Source organism: Myotis yumanensis, unplaced genomic scaffold, assembly GCF_028538775.1.
Source record: "Myotis yumanensis isolate MYYU_CA2020_CCGP unplaced genomic scaffold, mMyoYum1.0.hap1 SCAF_10, whole genome shotgun sequence".
Classification (NCBI taxonomy): Eukaryota; Metazoa; Chordata; class Mammalia; order Chiroptera; family Vespertilionidae; genus Myotis; species Myotis yumanensis.
Window position 1 is genome coordinate 41,760,831 of NW_027223761.1, and position 27,646 is coordinate 41,788,476.

General features: G+C 41.3%; 1 protein-coding gene and 1 pseudogene across 2 annotated transcripts; both read left to right on the forward strand.

Annotated features, from left to right (window-relative positions):
* Window positions 1-239: 239 nt before the first annotated feature.
* On the forward strand, window positions 240-8,408 carry TRIM21 (tripartite motif containing 21). 2 transcript variants are annotated; one of them, XM_070426829.1, is made up of 7 exons: window positions 240-286; window positions 1,329-1,785; window positions 2,215-2,310; window positions 3,418-3,648; window positions 5,250-5,272; window positions 5,950-6,050; window positions 6,345-8,408. In XM_070426829.1, exons 2-7 carry the CDS (start codon window positions 1,378-1,380, stop codon window positions 6,890-6,892), a joined length of 1,407 nt encoding a protein of 468 aa, XP_070282930.1. In that variant the 5' UTR covers window positions 240-286; window positions 1,329-1,377; the 3' UTR covers window positions 6,893-8,408. The 2 variants fall into 2 exon arrangements, with proteins under 2 accessions (XP_070282930.1, XP_070282931.1); XM_070426830.1 differs by lacking the exon at window positions 240-286 and adding an exon at window positions 605-674.
* Window positions 8,409-20,698: 12,290 nt separating this feature from the next.
* LOC139018182 (olfactory receptor 52B4-like) lies at window positions 20,699-21,873 on the forward strand (annotated as a pseudogene).
* The last annotated feature ends 5,773 nt before the right edge of the window (window positions 21,874-27,646 follow it).

Sequence of the window (27,646 nt, forward strand, 5' to 3'; positions counted from 1 at the left end):
ATAGTGAGGACATGGGAGGGGGCACAAAGCAGGCAGCAAACACAGCGGAGCTTTCACTCTGACCAGCCTCCAAGCACTAGCCCAGGCGTCTGCAGCTTCCGACCCCAGCGGCTGTCAACTCCACCTCCGCTCGCCCGTCTCCTGCCTCGCCCCGCCCCTTGGGTTTCCTCTCCTCCTCTCGCTCCTCCCAGTCTCTCCCCTGGCTCGCCTCCCTTAGACTTGCCTCTTACAGAAAATCGAAAGTGAAATAGAAAGCCGGCTGCCAACCCCGGAGTGCCCGGAAAAGGTGAGTGAACCGGCTGGCCCTAGGTACCCCTGCCCAGGTCTGAAGATCCCCTTTCTTCCAGTTCCCACCCTAGAGCCTTGGGGGTCAGTCTCCCCTTCTCCGCAGCAGGTCTTCCTGGGCGGAGGCTGGGCTGTGAACGTGACTTCCAAGTAACGTGGAAGGAGGTCCGGCTGCCCTGCTGCCGGCACCTGAGCTGGGACAAGGGCCGGCTAACGCTGGGGGGGGGGGGTGGGGGGGGGGGGAACAGAAGGAAACCGAAAACCCAGCTGGAGGGTGGTCCCGAGGAGTCCAGTGTTGGGGAGGTCTGCGACCCTGAGACTCCCATCCCCGCCTCTAGCCCTGGCCCGTGTGGCTCACTGGTTGGAGCATAGTCCCGTGCACTGAAAAGGTTGGTGCCCCAAAAGGTTGTGGGTTCGATCCCCCCGATGGGCGCCTATGGACGGCAACCGATCCCCAGACATTGGGCACTTTCTCTCTCTCTCTCTCTCTCTCTCTCTCTCTCTTCCTCTCTCTCAAAAAAAAGTACCCCTCTGGAAGAGAGAGGGCCAGGGTTGGGATGGAGGAAATGAAAACAGCTGCCAAGTTCAGAGTAGCTGAGAGAAGAGCCCAGGGTATGCTGATTTTATATATATATACATACACACACACACACACACACACACACACACACACAGAGGTACACATATATATTTAAAAGAATATATAAGAATAGCCCCGCCCAGTGTAGCTCAGTTGGTTGGAGTGTCCTCCCGTACACCAAAGGTTGTGGGTTCGATTTCGGTCAGGGCACATACCTAGGTTGGGGGTTGGATCCCTGGTTGGGGAAACAGTTTTCACTGTCTCTTTTGGGGACTCAGTTACCCCCTTCTGTCTGACTGAATCAGACAGACTATGGAGGAAAAGGTCTTGTTATTCAGGTTAATGTTCTTGTCTTGTTTTAACCCCTCCAGTTCACTGTCCCTCATATCTTCCTTTGAGTTGTTTTGTTTTCCTCACACACCCTTTCTCGTCTTCTCCCTAACTTTTCTCCTCTCCCTACTAGGTCGCCTCAAGATCTCCACAGTGTGCTGCTTACTAGGAACATCTACGCCATGGCCTCAGCAAAGCCCTTGGCAATGATGTGGGAGGAGGTCACATGCCCCATCTGCCTGGATCCCACAGTGGAGCCTGTGAGCATTGAATGTGGCCACAGCTTCTGCCATGAATGCATCTCTCAGGTCGCCAAAGCTGGGGGCGGCACCTGTCCTGTGTGCAGGAAGCAATTCCTGCTCAAGAACTTCCGGCCCAATCTCCAGCTAGCCAATATGGTGGACAACCTAAGGCAAATCAGCCAAAATGCCAAGGAGGGCACACAGAAGGAGCAATGTGGGGTGCATGGAGAGAGACTTCTCCTGTTCTGTGAGAGAGATGAGAAGGCTCTTTGCCTGGTGTGTTCCCAGTCTCGGAAACACCGTGACCATCCTGTGGTCCCGCTTGAGGAGGCTGCCCAGGAGTACCAGGTGAGGTCTTGGCACGGAGGCATGAACAGGTAGAAAGGAGATGGGATGGGAGGGAGTCCCCTGTAGACGTGGGGGACTGGAGAAAGGGAGAGCGATCCCCACCTTCTTGTCTAATTTAAGGCTCATCAGAACTTTCTTATTCCCAGGAGCAGGGAAGATGCTCTGGGAAAATGCTGCAAAGATTTTGTTTCCTTGTGGTTTCCTGATTAATTAGGAATGACTAGTGCCCCCACCCCTGCCACCCGACCAGTGTGGCGCTTTCTTAAGAAACATGAGGCTTTTTCCAAAAAATGTCACAAAAATTTGAACCCCAATGGGACTCTAGTCCTCCCTCCTTTTCTGCCCTCGGGCTTTTCTGAGAACCCATATGATCTTCCCCCACCTCCTTCTTGGTCTGGTTGGGCATTACCCTGCTCTCTTTCTCTACAGGAGAAGCTCCAGGTGGCATTAAAGAAACTGAGAAAAGAGCAAGAATTGGCTGAGAAGTTGGAAATGGATGTTGTAACGAAGAGAGCAGCCTGGAAGGCAAGAGTCACATCCCCAAAGGCATCTTAGATCTAAAGCCTAGACGGGGTCCAGGGTCCTAGCCTCAAGAAAACCCTAACCATATCACTGCCTGTCTGAAGAGTGATGGGTCAGCATATGCTACTCTTCAAGAACCAACAGTCCTCTAGGCTTCCTGGAAGAGGGAAATAAACAGTATGGAGCTCAAAGAGAACTCCCAATCAGACACAAAAATTGAGAGTCTTAAGAGATGCTGAGGAAAAAGCCACACCCTAAAGTTCCTGCCCAGCCTTAGGGGTTTACCACACCAATGCCTTAGCATCTGGGACAGAGCTATCCCAGGGGAGAGAAGGATATGCCTGTCAGGAAATGACTGGGGCTGTGAGGAACAGACTTGAGGGAACCATCAAGGCCTGAGGTAGGAAAACCAGTCTGACCAGGTGATTGCCCGCCTGTGTCCAGATCACTGGTCCAAAGTAGAATGAGGAACTAAAGCTTATTCTGCAGTGGTGGTATGGAGGTGAGGCGGGTCAGGAGTCGGGTGGAAGGAATCATGACTAATAGATACCAGAAGAGGAAGATTTAGGAAGTAGGGAGGGTGAAACAAGCTGTGGTGGCAGAAGGAGTCATCTTGTGTCATTGGTAACCCTCTAATCACTAGCACAAGAGGGCGAGCGAAGTACAGCACAAAGACTCTCTTGCCCCAGGACTTAAGAATGGTGTTGTGGACCTGTCTTTGGGAGGTTGTTTGAGTGGGAACAGGTGGTAGTCCTCAGTAACACTGAGATATGAAGATAAAAGGACACATTTGAGTGCTGGTTGGGTTTTAAAAGAAGTTGAGGAGAGTCTCTGATTCCAAGGGCTGATGCAGCTGTTATTCCAGGGCAACTGCAGTGTGCCCCACCAATCCCATTCCCCTTTTAATCCCAGAAGCCTCACCCACCCACTTTCCCAGCAAAATTGTGTGTGTGTGTGTGTGTGTGTGTGTGTGTGTGTGTGTGTGTTTGTTTCTTCCCGGACAGAGCCAGAGTGGTGAGTCGACAGGGAGTAGAAGTGGGTATGGACACCTCAATTTGGGAGATTTTGATTTTTAAAAAACCCACCTCTCTCTTTCCAATGACACCAAAGGAGAAGGTTGAGACACACAAATTGAGGATCCACGCAGAGTTTGAGCAGCAGAAAAACTTCCTGGCTGAAGAGAAACAGAGGCAACTGCAGAAGCTAGAGAAGGAAGAGAGGGAACAGCTGAGAATCCTGGGGGAGACGGAGGCCAAGCTGGCCCAGCGCTGCCATGCCCTGCAGGAGCTGGTTTCAGAGCTGGAGAGGAGAAGCCGGGGCTCGGAGCTGGAGCTGCTGCAGGTGAGACGGGAGAGGCCCCCTACCCCCCCACCTCTGCTCTCAACGAGGAACCGAACAAAAGCCAGAGCTCCCTGGGGCTACTGTCAGAGCAAACAGAAATCGGTCCCTGGAATTTTTTTTTTTTTTTAATAAACTGGAATCCAGACCCATGAGTGGTTTGCATTCAAGGCATGGAAAGATACAGATTTAGGAGGGAGTAATCAATCCATGCAGCAATTTTTTTTAAATAAACGTCTCTGTTAACTGCCTGGTCTAACATGTACCAGGTTCATGACCGTGAGAAAGGTCCTTAATCAGGTTTCTCATATGTTAAATGGATATTATAATATTACATATCTCAAAGAATTTTTGTGAGAATTAAATGAGATAATCCACCAAGGCTTTTTGATAAGTATCTGGCCATGGGAAAGTTTTCCTAAAAAACTAAAAATATTGAACTGAAAATTAAGAAACAGTAGCCCAGCCCCAGCCCTGTCACCAATTCTCTCTATCACTCTAGGTTAAGTCATTTTTTTCCTTTCTTGGACCTAATTTCTCCATTTGTGAAAAATAAGGGAAAGGAGATGGACTAAAAAACAAGAATTCCCCAAACTTTAGTCATAATTATATCTCCTTTATACTTTCTGCTACTTCTATGAACCACCTAAGTGATCTTAACATATTATTTTTCTTTAAATTGTCTCACACTTTTGCCAGAATAAATTTAGTTTAAAAGGAAATTTGTCCTACCAATAATAGGCAAGAAATCATGTTGATATTGTTGCTGACATTTTTTCTATTTCATAAGAATAACTGCATATTCTTAAATAGCACATATTACATGCCAGGCATTGAATCCCTCCTGACATTGTGAGGAGGTGGTTCTCCTATTATTCCATTTTCTAGATGAGAACACTAAGGCACAGAGATGTTAATAGACTTCGTGAGAGACAAAAGCTAAGTAACTTGACCGAGTTCACCCAAATAGTATGAGAAAGAGCTAAGATTAAAATAAGTACATAACTATTTTTTTAAATCATCAGTGTATATGCTACTTAAAATGATCTCATATCCACCAGTGATTCGTTTGCCGGGCTTCTAATGCACTTTTGGAGCACCAGGACCAGATACGGGCTCCCAACCTCAGCAACAGAATATTCTTAGGTGATTTGATTTCACATATGTGAGGGCTCAACATTAACGACAGCACAGGACAGAGCTTTAACCAGCCTTTTCTCTCCAAACAACTCAAGCCCACAAATAAGACAGCAGTTTCTGTGCATCCTGACTTGGCTATTCTTTTCTTGTGGCTGTCTCTGGGCCTCAGCCAGGCGGGGTATTTGATTCTTTCCACTCCTGCCACCCACTTCCTCTCCCCTAGTTTTTCGTTCTCTTGGCTATAGGTTACATATGGTTATATGTGGGTTTCTGGTTACCCACGAGCATCCACACATCCCTCTGTTCCAAGTTGGTCAGAGATGTCTTTTGGGCCATGGCCCAGAGGAACTGGACAGAGCAGTGTCCTAAGGACCTCAGGGTGGCATCACATCACCCACGGGACTGACGTCTCAGTCGTTCAACCAGTGATTCTGGAACTTACTCTCTGTCTCTTTTTCCCTCAGGAGGTGAAAAGTGTCCTGAAAAGGTAAGGAGAGGTTTTCTTTGTTGGAGGAAGGGGTGGCAGGAGGTGTATTTACCTGCATTAATGATTATTGAGTTAGAGAAACATGCACTGAAGTCTTCCCCATGCACCTTCCTATTCTCAGAGATGCAATCCTCCATGACATATTTTCTGGTCTCCCAGGGCTAATTCTTGGGCATCTCAGTTGGTGAGTTGTCCAAAGTAATTGGGCTGTAACATCTTCACAAAATGAAGCCCTGACAAACAGGGAAATTCTGGGACGTTCTGGGTCTACAGCCTGATGGGACTTCTTTTAAAAACTAACTAGCCACACACCTCCCAGAAAAAGCCATGAGTAGGACCCACGGCATGAGGCTCCTTGACGTTCCTTAGAAAATGATTCTGCTTAGATCAGCGCCCTGCCTGTAAAATGAAACCGGAAGTGCTTGTGTGGTGACCTCAGGCTTGGAGAGGAGATAGGAACTATGCACATGCTCCAGAGGCCCATGTGATGTGGAGGCCTGGATAGGGTGTAAATCCTGCCTCCTTTTGTCTCACCCCCATATATTCTAATATAGCAGGTGTTTGTAAATTTGTGTTTAATTAAGTTATCAGTCATCTGCAAGAGAGGTTATCGCATTGGGGTTCAGGGAGGGTGGGGGAGGAGTTGAAGATGAGGTGTCTAACTCTGTTTCCCCCAGGAGTGAATCCTGGAAACTGGGAGAGCTGGACATCACCTCCCCAGACCTGAGGACTGTGTGCCTTGTGCCAGGGCTGAAGAGTATGCTGAGGATGTGTGGAGGTGAGGCAAGCTCCAGGAGTACAGAACCAGCCTATGAAAGCAGCGGGATGACAAGAGTGTGACTAGGTCCAGGGTCAGGGAGAGATGTCAGGTCAAAGTAAGTGGGGCAGGAACAGAGCTAGGGAAAGTGGTTCCCTCAATAGTCCGGACAAGGGCTAGAGCTGGCTTGGCTGGGGGGTCATTTCCTCACACAGTGATGTTCAGGCTCACCCCATCATCCCCCCCACCACAGAGACAGGGTTAGTTACTCCCCACGCACACTCTCCCAGCCTAACTGTGGTCCTCTCTCTGCAGTACACGTCACTCTGGATCCACACACAGCCAATCCGTGGCTTATCATTTCAGAGGACAAGAGACAAGTGAGGCTTGGAGACACCCAGCAGAAGGTGCCTGAAAATGAGGAGAGATTTGATACTTATCCTATGGTCCTGGGTGCCCAGTGCTTCGACTCTGGAAAACGTTACTGGGAGGTAGATGTGACGGGAAAGGAGGCCTGGGATCTGGGTGTTTGTAGAGACTCTGTGCAGAGGAAGGGGCATTTTATACTCAGCCCCATGAATGGCTTCTGGACAATTTGGCTGTGGAAGAAAGAAAACTATGAGGCTGGCACCTGCCCGCAGACTCCACTCCACCTCTCGGTGCCTCCATGCCAAATTGGGATCTTCCTGGATTATGAGGCCCATACTGTCTCCTTCTACAACATCACTGACCACGGCTCACTCATCTACACCTTCTCAGAATGCGCCTTCACTGGGCCCCTACGGCCTTTCTTCAATCCTGGTTTCGATGATGGTGGAAGAAACTCAACCCCTCTGACCCTCTGTCCTCTGAGGATGGCATGATAGAGAGCCACTGACTGTTGATGGCTCTCTCGGGACACTGACACCTCTTTTGGTGACTCCCCTCCTCAGCCACTGATCCTCTTATTTTCCCATGACCTCAGGACTGCCTTTGTCTCTGCAGAGGTGTCGGGATACCAGCAAGCCAGGTTTGACAAGGAGGTCACTGAAATTTCTGTGTCAAGTGATCTTCAACCTCAGTATGCCTGCCCTAGATTGCTTATGATTCCCTCTACAAAACAAACTATTTATATTTGACCCAAACTCATCTGGATCAACCAAAACATGTTCTGCCTTCTCTTTTTGTTTTCTCCTCCCCATCTCTAGGCCTTGGCTCAGATCTCTATTTTATCTTACATAGTTTGCAAAAGGGCTTCCCAAATAAATTGCGCCTCTATCCCATTCAACTCTTGTTCTCATACTCATTTGGGACAAACTTTCTAACACAAACCCATTTGATTATAGGTGGCTCCGCATTTTTTTAAGGTGAATTAAGCACACCTTAGATTGCCAAGTTAAATATCCAGCCTGCATACCCATTCTCACCATTATCTCCCAACTGTATCTTTTTTGTTTGTTTGGGGTGTTTTTTTTTTTAATTTAAATTCTTTATTGTTTAATATATTACATAAGTCTCCTTTTCCCCCCATTGACCTCTGCCCGGCTGTCCTCAACCACCAGCACATGCCCTCACCTCCCCCCCCACCCCCCGCCCCATCTATGTCCACTTGTTATGCTCACGTGCATGCATACAAGTCCTTTGGTTAATCTCTTACCATCTCACTCCCCACCTTCCCTCATAGGTTGGATTGTCTATTCCATGCTTCTATGACTCTGGTTTTATTTTTTTTTCAGCAGTTTATGTTGTTTGTTATATTCCACAAATGAGAGAGATTATGTGATATTTATCTTTCTCTGACTGACTTATTTCGCCTAGCATAATGCTCTCCAGGTCCATCCATGCATAGTATTCCATTGTGTAGATGTACCACAGTTTTCTAATCCACTCATTTATTGATGGGCACTTAGGCAGTTTCCAAATCTTAGCTATGGTGAATTGTGCTGCTATGAAGGATATAAGGGTGCATATATCCTTTCTGATTGGTGTTTCTGGTTTTTTGGGTTATTTCCTAGAAGTGGGATTACTGGATCAAATGGAAATTCCATTTTTAATTTTTTGAGGAAACTCCATAATGTTTTCCACAGTGGCTGCACCAGTCTGCATTTCCACCAGCAGTGCACAAGGGTTCCTTTTTCTCCACATCCTAACCAGCACTTGTGTGTTGATCTGTTGATGATAGCCATTCTGAGAGGTGTGAGATGGCACTGCATTGTTGTTTTGATTTGCATCTCTTGGATGATTAGTGACTTTGAGCATGTTTTCATATGTCTCTTGGCTTTCTTTCCTTTTTTTTTTGAATTAAACTATTATAATTTAATGATAATAATAATGATCATGAATTATCCACCAGTAGAACATAATCAGTATATTGTGCTTAAAAGTCAAGAAAATGTTAAATGTATGCTACAAAGAATTCCATTAAAACTTATTTTTTAATTAAATGTATTGGAGTAACATTGATTAATAACACTGTATAATTTTCAGGTATACAAGATTCTAATTTGAAATCTGTGTACTTTTAATTATTGCATGCCCCCCTCCCAAAAGTCTAGTTTCCTTCTTTTACCTTATATTTGACTCTCTTTACCTACTTCAACCTCCCTCCACCTTCTTCCCCACAGGTAATGACCAATCTATTGTCTATATCTATGAGTTTGTTTTTGCCTGAAAACTTTAATTTTTTTTATTTTTTTATTTTTTATTGCTTAAAGTATTACAAAGAGTATTGCATATGTCTCCTTTTTTTCCCCACCTTGACAATCCCCTGGCCTCCCCTACCCCCCAGTGTCTTATGTCCATTGGTTATGCTTATATGCATGCATACAAGTCCTTCAGTTGATCTCTTACCCCCCCTCCCTCCTGCCCCGCAACCCTCCCCGGCCTTCCCGCTGTTGTTTGACAGTCTGTTCGATGCTGCTCTGCCTCTGAACCTATTTTTGTTCATAAGTTTATAATGGTCTTTATTATCCATAAATGAGTGAGATCATGTGGTATTTTTCCTTCATTGACTGGCTTATTTCACTTAGCATAATGCTCTCCAGTTCCATCCATGCTGTTGCAAATGGTAAGAGTTCCTTCTTTTTTACAGCAGCATAGTATTCTATCGTGTAGATGTACCACAGTTTTCTAATCCATTCATCTACTGATGGACACTTAGGCTGTTTCCAGATCTTAGCTATGGTGAATTGTGCTGCTATGAACATAGGGGTGCATATATCCTTTCTGATTGGTGTTTCTGGTTTCTTGGGATATATTCCTAGAAGTAGGATCACAGGGTCAAATGGGAGTTCCATTTTTCGTTTTTTGAGGAAACTCCATACTGTCTTCCATAGTGGCTGCACCAGTCTGCATTCCCACCAACAGTGCACAAGTGTTCCTTTTTCTCCACATCCTCTCTAGCACTTGTCGTATGTTGATTTGCTGATGATAGCCATTCTGACCGATGTGAGATGTTACCTCATTGTTGTTTTGATTTACATCTCTCGGATGATTAGTGACTCTGAGCATGTTTTCATATGTCTCTTGGCTTTCTGAATGTCCTCTTTTGAAAGGTGTCTATTTAGGTCTTTTGCCCATTTTTTTATTGGATTGTTTATCTTCCTTTTGTTGAGTTGTATGAGTTCCCTGTAAATGTTGGAGATTAAACCCTTATCAGTGATAACATTGGCAAATATGTTTTCCCAAGCAGTGGGCTTTCTTATTGTTTTGTTGATGGTTTCTTTTGCTGTGCAAAGCTTTTTATTTTGATGTAGTCCCATTTGTTTATTTTCTCTTTAGTTTCCAATGCCCTAGGATCTGTATTGGTGAAGAAATTGCTTCGGCATATGTCTGAGATTTTCTTGCCTTTGGATTCTTCTAGTATTTTTATGGTTTCCCATTGTATATTTAAGTCCTTTATCCATTTTGAGTTTATTTTTGTGTATGGTGTAAGTTGGTGATCTAGTTTCATTTTCTTGCATGTATCTGTCCAATGTTCCCAACACCATTTGTTGAAGAGACTATCTTGACTCCATTGTATGTTCTTGCCTCCTTTGTCAAATATTAATTGAGCATATTGGTTCAGGCCAATTTCTGGGCTCTATATTCTATTCCATTGATCTATATGTCTGCTCTTGTGCCAGTACCAGGCAGTTCTGAGAACAGTGGCTTTGTAATACAGCTTGACATCTGGTATTGAGATCCCATCTACCTTGTTCTTTCTCAGGATCGCTGCAGCTATTCGGGGTCGTTTTTTATTCCAGATGAATTTTTGGAGAGTTCGCTCTAGGTCTGTGAAATATGCTGTTGGTATTTTAATGGGAAGTGTGTTGAATTTATAGATTGCTTTCGGTAGTATGGACATTTTAATGATGTTGATTCTACCAATCCAAGAATGTGATATGTTCTTCCATCTGTTTATGTCTTCCTCTATCTCTTTTTTCAACGTCCTGTAGTTTTCTGAGTAGAGGACTTTTACCTCTTTAGTTAAGTTTATTCCTAGATAGCTTAATTTTTTTTGGTGCGATGGTAAATGGGATTGTTTTTTTAGTCTCTCTTTCTGCAAGTTCACTATTGGTGTATAGAAATGCCATAGATTTCTTGGCATTAATTTTGTATCCTGCTACATTGCCGAATTCTTTTATTAAGTCTAATAGTTTTTTGATGGAGTCTTTAGGGTTTTTTATGTATAATATCATGTCATCTGCAAATAAGGACAGTTTTACTTCTTCTTTTCCAATTTGGATGCCTTTTATTTGTTCTTCTTGTCTAATTGCAATGGGTAATACTTCCAGGACTATGTCGAACAGGAGTGGTGAGAGTGGGCATCCCTGTCTTGTTCCTGTTCTTAGGGGAAATGGTGTTAGTTTTTGTCCATTGAGTATGATGTTGGCTGTGGGCCTGTCATATATGGCTTTTATTATGTTGAGGTATGATCCTTCTATTCCCACCTTGCTGAGAGTTTTTATCAAAAATGGGTGTTGAATTTTGTCAAACGCTTTTTCTGCATCAATTGATATGACTATGTGGTTTTTTTCTTTCAATTTGTTTATGTGATGTATCACGTTTATTGACTTGCGGATATTGTACCATCCTTGCATCCCTGGGATAAATCCTACTTGGTCATGGTGTATGGTCTTTCTGGTGAACTGCTGGGTCTGATTTGCTAAGATTTTGTTGAGGATTTTGGCATCTATGTTCATGAGGGATATTGGCCTGTAATTCTCTTTCATTGTGTTGTCTTTACCTGGTTTTGGTATTAGGGTGATGCTGGCTTCATAGAATGAGCTTGGAAGTGTTCCTTCCTCTTGAATTTTTTTGCAGTAGTCTGAGGACGATAGGTTTCAGTTCTTCCTTGAATGTTTGGTAAAACTCCCCTGTGAAGCCATCTGGTCCTGGGTTTTTGTTTGCTGGAAGCTTTTTGATGACTGCTTCAATTTCTTCCGTAGTTACTGGCCTGTTGAGATTTTTAGATTCTTCCTGATTAAGTTTTGGAATGTTGTATTTTTCTAGAAATATGTCCATTTCCTCCAGGTTGTCTTGTTTGTTGGAGTAGAGTTGTTCATAGTATTTTTTAGCAATCATTTGTATTTCTGTGAGGTCTGTTGTTATTTCGCCTCTATCATTTCTGATTTTGTTCCTCTCTCTTTGCTTCTTGGTGAGCCTGGCTAGAGGCTCATCAATCTTGTTTATCCTTTCAAAGAACCAGCTCTTGGTTTCATTGATTTTCTGTATTGTTTTTTTGGTCTCTATGTCATTTATTTCTGCTCTAATCTTTATTATCTCCTTCCTTCTGCTCACTCTGGTCTTTTCTTGTTGCTCTCTTTCTAATTCTTTGAGATGTAGATTTAGATGATTTACTACCATTTTTTCTTGTTTGTTGAGATAGGCCTGTAGAGCTATAAACGTCCCTCTCAGGACTGCTTTCATTGTGTCCCATAGGTTTTGGATTGTTGTGTTTTCATTGTCATTAGTTTCCAGGATGTTTTAAATTTCTTCTTTGATCTCATTGGTAACCCAATCAATATATAATAACATGCTATTCAGCTTCCAAGTGTTTGAGTATTTTGAGTTGTTTTTACTGTAGTTTATTTCTAATATTATGCCCTTGTGGTCTGAGAAGATGCTTGGTATGATTTTAATCTTCTTGAATTTGTGGAGACTTTGCTTGTGACCCAATATATGGTCTGTTTTTGAAGATGTCCCATGAGCACTTGAGAAGAACGTCTATTTTGTGGCTTTGGGGTGAAGTGTTCTGAAGATGTCAATTAAGTCCATCTGATCTAGTGACTCATTTAGGATTGCTGTTTCTTTGCTGAGTTTTTGTCTAGAGGATTTATCCAGTGATGTCAGAAGTGTATTAATGTCCCCTACTATGATTGTATTGTTGTCGATCTCTCCCTTGATATCTTCCAGGAGTTTTCTTATGTATTTGGGTGCTCCTGCATTGGGTGCATATATGTTTATCAGGGTTATATCTTCTTGTTGTATTGATTCCTTTAGTATTATGAAGTGGCCTTCCTTATCTCTTGTTATGGCCTTCACTTTGAGATGTATTTTGTCCGGATTAAGTATTGCTACCCCAGCTTCTTTTTCATTTCCATTTGCCTGAGAGATATTTTTCCATCCCTTCACTTTCAGTCTGTGTGAGTCCCTTCTTCCGAAGTGGGTCTCTTGTAGACAGCAAATGTATGGGTCATGTTTCTTTATCCATTCAGCCTCTCGATATCTTTTGATTGGACCATTTAGTCCGTTTACGTTTAAAGTTATTATTGAAAGGTACTTGTTTGTAGCTATTTCTTTTTGTGTATGGCTGTTTTCTTTCTGAGCTTTTTATTTCTTCTTTTTACACCAGTCCCTTTAGCATTTCTTGCATTACTGGTTTGGTGGTGATAAACTCCCTTAGCTTTTTTTTGTCTGTGAAGCTTCTTATTTCCCCTTCAATTTTGAATGATAGCCTTGCTGGATAGAGTATTCTTGGATTCAGTCCTTTGCTTTGCATCACTTTGTAAATTTCCGTCCATTCTTTTCTGGCCTGATGTGTTTCTGTTGAGAAATCATTTGATAATCTAATGGGAGATCCCTTTTATGTAACTTTCCGTCTCTTTCTTGCAGCCTTTAAGATTCTCTCTTTGTCCAGAATATTTGCCATGGTAATTATGATGTGTCTTGGTGTGGGTCTTTTCGGGTTCACCTTGTTTGGGACTCTCTGTGCTTGTGTGACTTTTTTCTTCCCCACCTCAAGGAAGTTTTCTGATATTATTTCTTCAAATAGGTTTTCTAAGTCTTGTTCCTCTTTCTGTTGTTCTGGCACCCCTGTTATTCATGTGTTGTTTCATTTCATGTTGTCCCATAGCTCCCTTAGGCTCTCCTCCTGTCTTTTAATTTTTTTCTCCAATTGCTGTTCAGTTTGGGTGTATTTTGTTTCCCTGTCTTCTAATTCGCTAATTCGGTCCTCTGCTTCTCCTAGTCTACTGTTGAAACTTTCAATGGTGCTTTTTATTGCAGCTATATCGCTCTTCATTTCTTCTTGGTTCTTACATAACTTATTGATTTTTTCATCTGTTTCTTCTTGCTTCTTGCATAAGTTGTTGATTTTTCCCTCCATCCGGTTTATGCATTCTAGGACCCTTAATCTGAATTCTTTTTCTGTCATGCTGCATGCCTCAGTTTCACTTAGCTGCTTTTCTAGCGAGTCCTCGTTTTCTTTCCTTTGGGGGTTTCTTTGTCTACCCATGTTTGATCATACCGCAATATCTAGTTGTTGAGTCATTCAGTGGCTGCTCCCTGGGTGGCAGTGGCTCCTCGGGCTGTGGTTGCTCCTCGGACAGTTGTGGTAGCAGGTGCTCCTCAGTTGGGAGCAGCTCCTGTGGTGGGTGCTGTTCACTGCTGTGGTGGCTCCTCTGGCTGGTGGGGAGAGGCTTCACACACAGCTGCTGTTCCTCAGACAGAGGGTGTTGTGAACAGGAGGCTGCTGTTCCTTGGATGGGGGCGGGCTACACAAGCAGCTGCTACTCCTTCAAATTGTTACTTTTAATCTCTTAAGTGGCCTCAGGGCAAGGTGTTTTCCAATAAGGTGTGTCAACTGTCTTCCCCCCAGGGAAGGCATATGTCTATGTGACTGTGTGAGGGAATGACTGAGCCGAGGAAACTTGGGGTGTCTGCCTTCTGAGCTTTATCCCCCGAGTCCGCAGTGCTGGCCTTTGTTCTCACAGCTTCAGTCCTCTTTGCCCTCCCTCTGCCAAAGCACAAGGTGGGTGACTCCACAGGGAATGTTTGTGCCTTGGCCCTTTAAGAGGGTGCCATCACTCCCAGCTGCCACTCCCTGGCCGACAGCACCCCACTGCTTTCCACAGCTTGATGCTATGTGGATACCCTCCTCAGCTTTGGTGCTCTCTGCTGGGGAGCCCAGCTCTGGGATTAGATCCCAGAATTCTCAGTGGCACCTCCCCCCCACCACCACCAGCTGAAATAACACTCTGGGATTTCAGTTCCCCTCTGTGGGTCACGTCTCTGCTCCTCCTACCAGTCTCTATGCCGGCTCCAACTTTGGTCCTTTGGTATCAGGGTTCTCTCCTGTGAGTTTTCCGTTGATTATTCAGGAAGCCTTCTCGTATTTCAGTTGTAATTCCAGCTTGTTCCTGGGAGCATGGCCATGCAGCATCCTCCTACTCTGCCGCCATTTTTAATCTCTTCCCAACTGTATCTTGATAATGGAGTTTGTTAAATGTCAATCTAAATGAAAGTTGTGATGGATTTTTTATGTGTCCACTTGTTCAGGTTCTAAGCACCCTGTTTTTCAATCAAACTCTAATCTACATGTTGCTATGAAGGTGTTTGGTAGATGTCATTAAAGTCCATAATCATTTGACTGTAAGTAAGGGAAATTGCCCTAGATGAGCTGAGTGGGTCTGATTCAATCAGGTGAGACACCAACAGCAGAACCAAGCTTTCCCTGAAGAAGAAGACATTCCACCTATGAAGAGCAGCTTAAGCTCATGCCCAAGAGTCAGCCTTGCCCTTCCTAATGGCCTGCCCTGCAGATTTAGAACTTGCTTTGCCACTCCCCATAATTGCCTAAGTGAATCCCTTGCAATAAATCTCAGTATTTATCACTTACTAGCTCTGCTTCTCCAGTGGAACCCTGATTGGTATGAAGGCCAGGACTGAGATGACAGCACCACCTAGTAATAGCCAACACTTTTTTGAGTTTAAACTTTTAAGGTTGGAACAATGAAGCTCTGTACCTGAGCAATAATAAGCTATGAGGTAGCCATTATCCTTCCAGCAAGTCTGGTTCCTTATCTAAAATAGAATTCTCAGATGTGCCCTTAGAACCTCTGCTAAATTTCATGAAAAATTCAGATACTATAAAAAAAATGTTGGTGACCTTGAATAGAGTTTATTGACAAAAAAAGGGGGAAAAAAGTTGTTTCTATCTTAACACTGAATAGAAAGAATAAAAAGAACAATTCTCATGCAAGATGACATCATTACAGGAGCTAAATCAATATAAGTTGGCAAAATCAACCAGTACCTTAATTGATAAACCGGAGGAAGGATATGGAATGCCTTGCCAGTCTATTCATTTGCCATGTGATTTCAGTAACATTACTTCCTTGTTCTGTGTTTACCACCTTAAAACTAAAGTTGGAATGTAAAAATCAAAATAAATGAACAAAACAGAAACAAACTCATAGATACAAAAAATAACCAGGGTTGCCAGACAGGAGGAGGTTGGGAGGAAAGGTGAAAGAGGTAAAGGGATTAAGAAGTGCAAATTGCCAGTTATAAAAATAGTCACAGGGATGTAAAGTACAGCCTAGAGCAGCCGTGGGCAAACTACGGCCCGCAGGCCGGATCTGGCCCGTTTGAAATGAATAAAACTAAAAAAAAAAAAAGACCGTACCCTTTTATGTAATGATGTTTACTTTGAATTTATATTAGTTCACACAAACACTCCATCCATGCTTTTGTTCCGGCCCTCCAGTCCAGTTTAAGAACCCATTGTGGCCCTCGAGTCAAAAAGTTTGCCCACCCCTGGCCTAGAGAATATGTTGTATTGCAAAACAGCAAGCTGGACAAGACACCTTAATTAGCCAATTAGTTAGGAGTCATCTTTATTGTGCGTAGGTTCAGAGCAGATTACCTCTGTCAAATTCTGAACAAACACAGGAAGGAGTATTTCCTTTTTTCATCCTCCTACTTCTTTGTGTAAGTTATTTTTGTAGACAGCGTGTAATCTTGAGTACATATATCTATACAGACACCTGGCATCAATATCAGCATATCAGTTAGATGGCTAGCTTGCAAGTTCAGACAATTAAGTTTATCTTTTCTATTCAAGCAAAAAACAAAGTTATTTTACAGTCTAAAAATAACAGAGTTGACCTACAGAATAAGAGACTAAGAATAACAGTAGTTCAAACAGCAGTTTTCCAAAGGAGGGACCACTATGCTTCAAATATAGTCAATAATATTGTAATAACTGTGTGGAGTCAGATGTGATTGAAATAAGGTGAGCCCCCCAAGTCAGGGGTCCTGGTAGAACACAAAACGTACTTGGTAGCCAGGCAGCAAGGCAAACATCTTTACTTCTACATAGAAGGGTGCATACACATGGTCTGGAAACATGCACACACTGAGCAGGTGGACTGCTCAGGATTTATAACCCCTGACACATGTGACCTGTCCCTTGCTCTTGATTGGAGCTCAGGCACACAGTCTTTCACAATTGCCTAATTCAAAGGGAGGGGTTGGCCTTTGCTGTTTCAAGACGACGGCCCCCAGGGGAGCTGCAAGCCATGTGGCCAACATGGCAGCTGCCAAGTCAAGTAGTCCAAAATGGTGGCTGTATAAACTGTTCTTTGACAGAAAAGATGACTTGTTTAGTCTCACAGATGGGAGCTGGACTTATCTGGGTGATCACTTCACTAGTTATATAAATGTCTAGTCACTATGTTTTATACTTGAAATTAATATAATATTGTATGTCAACTGCAATTAAAATATTTTAATTTTTTAAAGAAACTAAAGTTGGGGAGAAGTAGAATTAGTTCATCTGTCTGAAAGTTGTTCCAGCTCTAGATACCATAGATCTTAGTCTCAAGTTGTTACAAACAGGTTGGTAAGAGCTATGAATAACAAGCACTACAGTTTCCATTTTGACTATCAGAATGTGATATGCATCTCAAGAGGATTCTCCCTCTCTGTTGGTTTCTTTTTTTTTTTTATTAATCCTCACCCAAAGATAATTTTTCATTGAAAAAAAAAATTTTTTGAGAGAGAGAGAGAGAAAGGAAGGGGGAGAAACAATGAAAGAGAAATATCCATGTGAGAGAGACATATCAATTGGTTGCCTCCCTCACATGCCCTGACCATGGCCTGGGACCAAGCCTGCAGCCAAGGTGCAAATCCTTGACCAGAATCAAACCTGTGACCCCAGCACTGAGCCAAATCGGGGGGTTCCTTCTTCTTAATGTGTGCATATGTTCAAGTACAAAAAATTTCATTTTAAATTTATCAAAATCACAATGAAAACCTTGCAGGAATAAGTGTTTTTAAAATAATCTCCATATTTTATAGTCAATTTATTTGTGCTGATATGAATAGGATTATATTTACTATTTCTCATGAAAACAGAAATATTTGGTGTAATGATCCTAATACTTTATTTATTGGAAATAATATATGTGCACACCAAATCCATGGATAGAGTTGTACAGAATGGGTGGGGTTGGCAGATGTAAAGAGCCATAATAACTTGACCCATGTGTATGTGAAAGAAGGGTTGTTGTTGAAGTAAATCTGAGTTCCCTGAGGAACTGGCTTTCCCTGGAATCTTCAGGCAAATACATAAATATCTCTGCTCCGTGGTGCCCAAACCTCAGAAACCTGTTTGATTCGTCATGCTCTAGGACAGTGATGGCGAACCTATGACACACGTGTCAGAGGTGACATGCAAACTCATTTTTTTGGTTGATTTTTCTTTGTTAAATGGCATTTAAATATATAAAAAAATATCAAAAATATAAATCTTTGTTTTACTATGGTTGCAAATATCAAAAAATTTCTATATGTGACACGGCACCAGAGTTAAGTTAGGGTTTTTCAAAATGCTGACATGCCAAGCTCAAAAGGTTCGCCATCACTGCTCTAGGATATAAAGATTACATTTGAAGCAGGTGAATAAGGTATATACTGATGTGGGGTAATCTTCTAGGAAGTAAACATGAGAGTATACATTTGAGAATATTAAGACTTTGTCTGATGTTAAGTAAGCAGAGTAATATCTAATGCTCTCCAATCCAATTTAAAGCTGAAGGTGGTTGACTATCTCCTCCTAGGATAGCATCCAAGCTCCTTAATTTGTAACTAGACAATATACTTTTGTTTTGATCTTTTTACCATTGCATAGTAGATACAATCAATCACACAGGATTGTAATATGTTTTAAATGCATTAAATATTTATATGACAATAGTCAATCCTTAAACTCCAAGACGACTTCATTCCATTCTCCACCTAATTCACTTGACATCCTACAGCTAAATGGACTGAATTACCCAATCAATTGGGTTCCCATAGTAGCTTTTTTTTTACAACTAACATGTTCACTTAGCATATTATTTTATTGGCTAAATAAATATCTTTCTTTTCTGTAAAAGTGTTACTTCACGGGGGAGACCAAGATGGCGGCGTAGGTAAACACCGGAGACCGCTGCCGCAAACAACCATTTCAAAAATACAACTAAAAGACTGAACGGACATCACCCAGAACCACAGGAAGGCTGGCTGAAGAGAGACTCTACAACTAGAAGGAAAGAGAACAGCAAATCGAGGCTCAGAGGCGGCGCAGTGTGGAAAATACAAAGGTACCGAGGTGCGCGCGCAAAGCGGGCTGGTGGCTGAGGGCGCGGTTGTCGTTTTCTGTCGGGAGTGAGTCTCAGACTCTGGGCTCCAGATCCGGGCGAGTCTCTAGGGACCCAGACTCAAACGGGAGAAGCGGGATTATCCGGCATCAGTTGGAACCTGAGGGCAGCTTTCTCTCCGAGGTTTGCAGCGGCTCCCGGGGTTCTGAGAAGCAGAGCCTCTGGGAACGGGACTGAGCGTGGCCATAACTGCTCCCTCCACCCGCCCTGTTGATCCCGCCCCGCCCAAACTCTGCGCACAGCCATTTGCCGATCGCCTCAGGCAAAGGCTGGATTAGCGCCTCCCCAGAAGGCAGACGTTTTCCATACAGCTGATTCCTATAGCCAGTCGGCCTGGGGGTCAAATCCCTCTAGTGTTAACTACAACAATTAAGGCTTGGCTAGAACAAGACTGCGCACAGAGACCACAAGGGGGTGCACCAAGAAAGCATAAAAGATGCGGAGACAAAAAAACATGACAGAAATGGAGGATATGGAGCTAAGAATCGCAATTTTGAGGGCTTGCCATAAATTTGTGCATAGCCTCACGAAAACTAATGAGACCCTCGATGCTACGATAAAGAAATTAGAAAGTAAGCATACACGGACTGAAATAAAGAATATTATACCCAATAGCAGACCAGAGGAGCTCAAGAATCAAACCAAAGATTCGACAAAAAACACCCAATTGGAAAAGCAAAATGAAAAAAGAATCCGAAAGTGTGAAGATAGTGTAAGGAGCCTCTGGGACAGCTTTAAGCGGTCTAATATCAGAGTCATTGGAGTGCCAGAAGATGAGAGACAGCAAGATATTGAAAACCTATTTCAAGAAATAATGGCAGAAAACTTCCCCCACCTGGTGAAAGAAATGGACTTACAGGTCCAAGAAGCGCAGAGAACCCCAAACAAAAGGAATCCAAAGAGGACCACATCAAGACACATCATCATTAAAATGCCAAGAGCAAAAGACAAAGAGAAAATCTTAAAAGCAGCAAGAGAAAGAGGCTCAATTACCTACAAGGGAATACCCATACGACTGTCAGCTGATTTCTCAACAGAAACTTTGCAGGCCAGAAGGGAATGGCAAGAAATATTCAAAGTGCTGAATACCAAGAACCTACAACCAAGATTACTTTATCCAGCAAAGCTATCATTCAGAATTGAAGGTCAGATAAAGAGCTTCACAGATAAGGAAAAGCTAAAGGAGTTCATCACCGCCAAACCAGTATTATATGAAATGCTGAAAGGTATCCTTTAAGAAGAGGAAGAAGAAGAAAAAGGTAAAGATACAAATTATGAACAACAAACATGCATCTATCAACAAATGAATCTAAGAATCAAGTGAATAAATAACCTGATGTACAGAATGAACTGGTGATTATAATAGAATCAGGGACATAGAAAGGGAATAGACTGACTATTCTTGGGGGAAAAAGGGGTGTGGGAGATGCGGGAAGTGACTGGACAAAAATCATGCACCTATGGATGAACACAGTGGGTGGGGAGTGAGGGTGGAGGGCGGGGTGGGAGCTGGAAGGAGGGGAGTTATGGGGGGAAAAAAGAGGAACAAATGTAATAATCTGAACAATAAAGATTTAATTTAAAAAAAAAAAAAGTGTTACTTCACTAAAACACATAAAAATAAAAATAAACAGACAATATCCTATTTCTCTTTTCATCCTAGTTTTCCTGGCACACTGCTTATGGAAAAGAATCAGGTGTCATAAGGTTTGAGTACAACTGGAAATGTTGACTATGTCTGTAAATAGAAGGTGAAGTCCCAGGTCATATGCTCCACGTATGACTACAGTAAACCACACTGGTGTTAGCCACACAGTCTTCCACTTGCTGGGCATCCCTGGCATTGAGAACAAGCACATGTGGATTTCCATCCCCTTCTTTGTTTCCTATATCATTGCCTTGCTTGGGAACAGCTTGCTTATCTTCATTATCTTCACCAAGCATAGTCTTCATGAACTCGTGTACCTGTTCCTCTGCATGCTGGCCGGAGCAGACATTGTCCTCTCCACGTGCACAGTGCCTCAGGCCTTGGCCATCTTCTGGTTCCATGCTCAGGAGATCTCCCTGGATCACTGCATTGCTCAGGTATTCTTCATTGATTCCACCTTTGTCTTTGAGTCAGGGATCTTGCTGGTGATGGCATTTGACCGCCACATTGCCATATGCTACCCACTGAGCTACACCACCATTCTTACACATACATTCATTGGGAGAATTGGTCTAACTGTCTTTCTGAGAAGATACTGTACAATATTCCCCATAGTATTTCTTCTGAAAAGACTGACTTGCCCTGACCGGTTTGGCTCAGTGGATAGAGCGTCGGCCTTCAGACTGAAGAGTTCCGGGTTCAATTCCAGTCAAGGGCATGTACCTTGGTTGCGGGCACATCCCCATTAGGGGATGTGCAGGAGGCAGCTGATCGATGTTTCTCTCTCATCAATGTTTCTAACTCTCTATCCCTCTCCCTTCCTCTCTGTAAAAAATCAATAAAATATATATATTTTTTAAAAAGACTGACTTTTTGCAGAAGTAACATTCTTCCACACACTGTTTGTGAGCACATTGGGTTGGCCAAATTTTCCTGTGATGACATATGAATAAACATCTGGTATGGACTTTTTGTCCTAATGTCAACAGTGGTTTTAGATGTTATACTAATTTGTGTTTCATATATGCTTATTCTCCATGCTGTCTTTCTCATTCCTTACCAAGATGCTTGTCACAAAGCTCTCAATACATGTTCCCACGTCTGTGTCATTATCCTCTTTTATGGTCCTGAGATCTTCTCAGCCCTCACTTCCCGGTTTGGACCGCGCATTTCACCCCATATCCATGTACTGCTGGCCAATGCCTGCATTCTGATACCTCCTATGCTGAATCCCATCGTTTATTGGATCAAGACCAAACAAATCAGGGACCAGATGACTCTTGTCTTCTTCCTAAAAGAAATATGATGTTGGGGAATGGGAACCAAGCTACTGTTTTCCCAACAGTCATACATGAGATGAGCTTTAGAACCCCTACTAGGTTGAGGAACAGTTGAGACTAGATAAATGTCTCACTGAGTGTAAGTTTCTGAAGTAAGTCCACAGGTGAGCTTGAGGACATACATTTTCACATCTCTGATCAATAATAATAGATTGGTCCCGGCCTGAGTGACTTGGTTGGTTGGAGTGTCATCCCATACACTAAAAGGTTAGAGGTTGAGCCCTGACCGGTTTTGCTCAGGGGATAGAGCGTCAGCCTGCGAACTGAAGGGTCGCAGGTTCGATTCTGGTTGAGGGCATGTACCTTCGTTGCGGGTACCTTGTGCAGGAGGCAACTGATCGATGTTTCTAACTCTCTATCTCTCTCTCTTCCTCTCTGTAAAAAATCAATAAAATATATATATTTTTTAAAAGGTTGGAGGTTGAATTCCTGGTGGAGGCACATGCCTCGGTGTGGTTTCAATCCCTGATCAGGGTCAAGGAGGCAAATGAATTGATGTTTCTTTCTCATATCAATGTTCCCTCTCTCCTCTCTCTTCCTCTCTCTCTGTCTCTATCTCTCTCTCTCATACTCTAAAATAAATAAACATAGCCTCAAGTGAGGATTAAAATAATAACAATAATAATAATAATAGATCAATTTCTTTGTGTCTTAGTGAGCTTTCTCAGAGTCTGAAAAATAAACCAGTTCACCTTTTTAATTCATTCCTAGTCTATAACTCTAGAGAAGTATTTGAAAAGAGATAAATTATGGGTAATGTTAGATTATTCTTTTCTGGTTAGTTGCATGTCTTGATGTACTGATGAGGTTAGGAGAGAGGAAGGAGGGAGAGATCAGGCAAAAACATCTGGCATCCTGTTCCCCTACAGCTTTTCTGCTGCCCTCATCCTCTTCCCCTCCCCTCTTGCTCCTTCCCCTCCTTCTACTCTTCCTCTTCCTGATCTTTCTCTCTCCCCATCACAGCAAAAGACTTTGAAAGAGTTGGCTCTACATTCAAGAGTCAATAGTTTTCTCTGTTTTTCTTAATCTCCTCCTAGTCAGACAGTTTTCCTATGCCATGGCACGGCCTATCACAGTAACCTCCACATTGTCGAATCCAATGGTTAGTACTCAGTCTACATTGTTCATGACATATCAGCACCATCTGACACAGTGAAACATTCTCTCATTCGAGAAACTCCTCACTCATTTCACCTTAGACAGTATATCAGAAATAAAATACGTACAAAAACCTGTTTTTTCAAATTTGAGGTATTTACTGCTAACACTTTACAACAGATTGCTATTTATTTTCTACTGTATATGTGTATGCAGGTAAATAAAAATTTTAAATTGAACTACATTTCACCTACTTTTCTAGAATGCACCTTTATCACTTAGCAAATTAATGCAAATACAATCTCATGCTAAAACTGTGTACCTCTACAGGCACTTTTATTATCTCTCCACTGCAATCATGCAACTATGTGCCATATATAATTTAGACAAGCATAGTCTCTTAAAAATCTTTTTTTTCTGTATAAATTGTAATTATTTATTTGTAATACTAAATTGTAATTGTTCATTTTCCAGTTGACAGCAGCTCAGCATTCTATATACGTTACTTCCCTAGTGTCCATTATGTCACCTGAAAGAGTAGACACTAAGGTAAGATGTTTAAAATACATTTCTTTGTAAACTGTAAAACTATGAATTTATCACTTTAAATACATTGAAGATAATAAAATACATAGAGAAGTTACATTTATTACTTCTCTTCATGTGATGTACCTCTTTTGTTTTAATTAAATTTTTACATATCTGATACTATTTTTCACATAGAATTACATACCTATTCTATGTAAAATCTATTTACAGTTTTACAGATATAAAACTACATTTTCACATAGACTTATAAGTATTTTAATGTAATTTTTAACATAAATGAATTGGCTATAAAATATACAAGTTTATGGAAGAACTATAATTTACCTAGCCATTTCATTATTATTAACTTGCAGTCTATTTCAAATTTTTCCATTGTTCAAGAACATAATGCTTACTAAAACATTTCCTTATTTTGCCTGTTTATTAATCTTATACAGGAGCCCTTAAATATTATATAGTCAAATCATGAACATTTTTGTTTCCTTTGTGTTCTTCACAAGTGCTTCAAAATCAAACATGAATTACATTATTTTAAAATATTATTTCTATTTAATTTAGCAATTGAATAATTTTAAAATGTCTGTTGATATAAAAATACAAAATAACAAAGAGGAATTTTAACTAACCACTAATTATACCTATTAAATTAAATTCATAATTACAAAATGTTTTGTCATTTAAGCAGATTTTTAAATATTACTTTATGCCTTACTTTTTTATGTAATGCTGTATAACAAGTATTTTCCTTTGGCATTAAGAACATTACACAAAAATTAAGAGGAATACATGTATAATATACTATTATGTAGTATACTCTATTTTAGTAAACTAGTGCATTGTTGTTGAATATTTACACCCAAGTAATTGACAGTATAAATAAAACTGTTATGAACATAAACATTAAGACATATTTGTTATATTTTGTGTCCCTGTGGCACACTTACAGGAAAGATTCTGAAATTTTTACTACATCTATGTATGAGCAACTATGTCCTAGCCAGGCTGAACATGTGCTTTTTATGTGCAAAAAGTTTTAAATGCACTTTTTAGAAATTCTAGCAAGTTCATGTTTTCCAGAATGTGAATAGAATCCAATGGCAATATGAGAAGTTAAGGTGCCATTTTTTATTATTCTATTTTTTCATGTTTAATCATACAAGTTAATACAGTGAAATTCACTCTTTTTGGTTCACATTTCTGAGTTTCAATAAACATGCAACTACCACAATAAAATACAGAATTGTTCAATCACCCTCCCCCCAAAAAACCCATGGCACCTTTTTAACCAACTCCCACTAGCCCTAGTAGCCTTCTATCTGTTTTCTGTGCTTACAATCCTGTCTTTTCCAAAATGTCTTGCAAATGGATTCATGCTGTGCATACCCTTTGCAGTCTTGGTTGCTTCACTTAGCCTAATGCATTTGAGATTTTTCTATGTTATACTTGTATTAGTAGTTCATGCCTTTTCATTGCTGGCAGTATTCCATTATATGGATGTACCAGATTAAGTCATCCATTTTCCAGTTGGACTACATACATTTGGATTGCTTTCAGGTTCTGATGATTACAAATAACGATGTTAAAATTTCATATGTTTGATATGAAGTGAAAACTAAATTACACTTCATTTGGCTAAAAATCTAAGTTTAGCACTGGTCTGTGTTTCTCATTGGTTAGAGTGTGGGCACACAGACAGATGTTCTCGAGTTTGATTCCCGGTCAAGGGCAGGTACCTGGGTTGCAGATTTGAACCCTGTCCTGGTTGGGGCAGGTGTGGGAGGCAACCAATCAATGTGTGTCTCTCTTACATCGATGTTTCTCTCTCTCTCGCTCGCTCTCTCTCTCTCTCTCTCTCTCTCTCTCTCTCTCTCCCTCCCTTCCACTTTCTCTAAAATCAATGGGTGAAAAATATCCCTGGGTGAGGATTTAAAAGAAAAATCTCAGTCTAAGATTGCCAGGTCTTAAGCTAAGCACATATTTAACTTTACTTAAAAATTGCCCAATTTCTCCAAAGTGCCAATACTTTTGTGAATTTCCACCAGCAATGTGTGAGCTGCCATCACTCCACATCCTCATCAGAACCTGGTACTATCTTTTTATCAATTTAAGCATTCTAATAGGTTGTCAAAGGTACATCATTGTAATTTATGTTACACTCCCATAATGATGAGGTTTGTTAAGCAGCTTCACAGATGGAAGACACTAGCCTAGGCCACGGCGGAACCCCACCAGCAGCCATGAGAACAAGTGGAAAAGGGGAATCCTTGCTAAATGGTACAATCACTATGGAAAACAGTATGGGCGTTCCTCAAAATATTAAAAATAAAACTACCATATGATTCAGCAATCCCATTTCTGAGTGTGCATCCAAAGAAATTAAAATCATGAACTTGTAGAGATATCTGTATTCCCATAATGCTGCATCATTATTTATAGTTACAATATATGGAAATAACCTAATTGTCCATCAACCTATTAATGGATAAAGAAGATATGAGAACAGATGTTCTCATATCAGTTATGATAATGAAGAAAATCCTGCTGTTTGTAACAATATGGATGAAACTAAGGGGGCATTATGCTAAGAGAAATAAGTCAAATAGAAAAAGATAAAAACTCTATGATATCAATTTAAGTAGAAAATAAAATAGCCAAACTCAGAGAAACAGATTAGCATGGTGGTATCCTGGGGCTAAGAGTTGGAGGAAATGAAGAGATATTGGTAAAAGGGTATAAGTTTCCAGTTATGAGATTAACAAGTTCTGGAGAACTAATGTACAGCATAGTGATTATAGCTAATACTACTGTATTATATATTTGGATGTTGTTAAAAGAGTAGATCATTTAAAAAAAATGGTAGCTATGTGATGAGATGGAGGTGTTAGCTAAAGCTGTGGTTTCATCATTTTGAAATACATACATGTACCTTAAAATTACACAATGTTGACAGGAGCGGGCTAGAAGAGGTCAATGAGGGGGGAAGGAGGACCTATGTAATACTTTCAACAATAAAGACTTTTTTAAAATTACACAATGTTATATGTCAATTATATCTCAATAAAGTTGGAAAGAAGGAAAAGAAAAGGAGAATAAAGATACATAGCAAAAGATATACAACCAATAAATGCCATTGTATTTAAGGATTGGAAAACAAATATTGCTATAAATGATTGAATCCTAACATAGTAATTATGAATATGGACTGAATATTAGATAATGGTATTGTATCAATGTTAAATATCCTGAATTGTGTACTGAACTATGGTCATATAAGAGGTTCTTGTCCTTAATAAATACATGCTGAATATTTAAAGTGAAAGGTCATGATATCTGCAAATTATTACAAATAGTTTACCAAGAGAAAAGTGTAAAGCCCTGGCCAGATAGCTCAGTTGGTTAGTGTACTTCCAATATGCCAAGATTGTGGGTTTGAAACTCGGACAGGGCATGTATAAGAATCAACCAATGAATGCATAAATAAGTGGAATAATAAATCAAAATTTCTCTCTCTTCCTTTCTCTCTATATACAAAAGGAAGAAAGAAAAATGTAATAATAATATATAATATATATATACCAAGGATACGAAAGAAAGAAAGCAAAAAGGAAATGTGGCAAAAGTATAATAATGGGTAACTGCAGATGGAGGCTAAATGGGTTTTCATTGTAATATTCTTGCAACATTTTGGTACATTTTAATTTTCTTAAAATTAATATAAGTGAAAATTTTTTATTGAGCTTCTCTATAAATTAAGTGGAAGTAGAGAAACCAAGATGGCGGCATAGGTAAACACGGGAGTTTGCTGCCTCTAACAACCACTTCAAAAATACAACTAAAATTCGGAACGGACATCATCCAGAACCACAGGAAAGCTGGCTGAGTGGAAGTTCTACAACTAGGAGGAAAGAGAAAAGCATACCGAGGCTCAGAGGAGGCGCAGTGCTGAAGTAAAATACTAAGGTTTGGAGTGCATGCGGAGCGGGCTGGAGGCTGAGGGCGCAGTTGTCGTTTTTCAATCGGGAGGGAGTCTCAGGCTCTGAGCTCCAGTTCCGGGCGAGTCTCTAAGGACCCACACTCATACGGGAGAAGCGG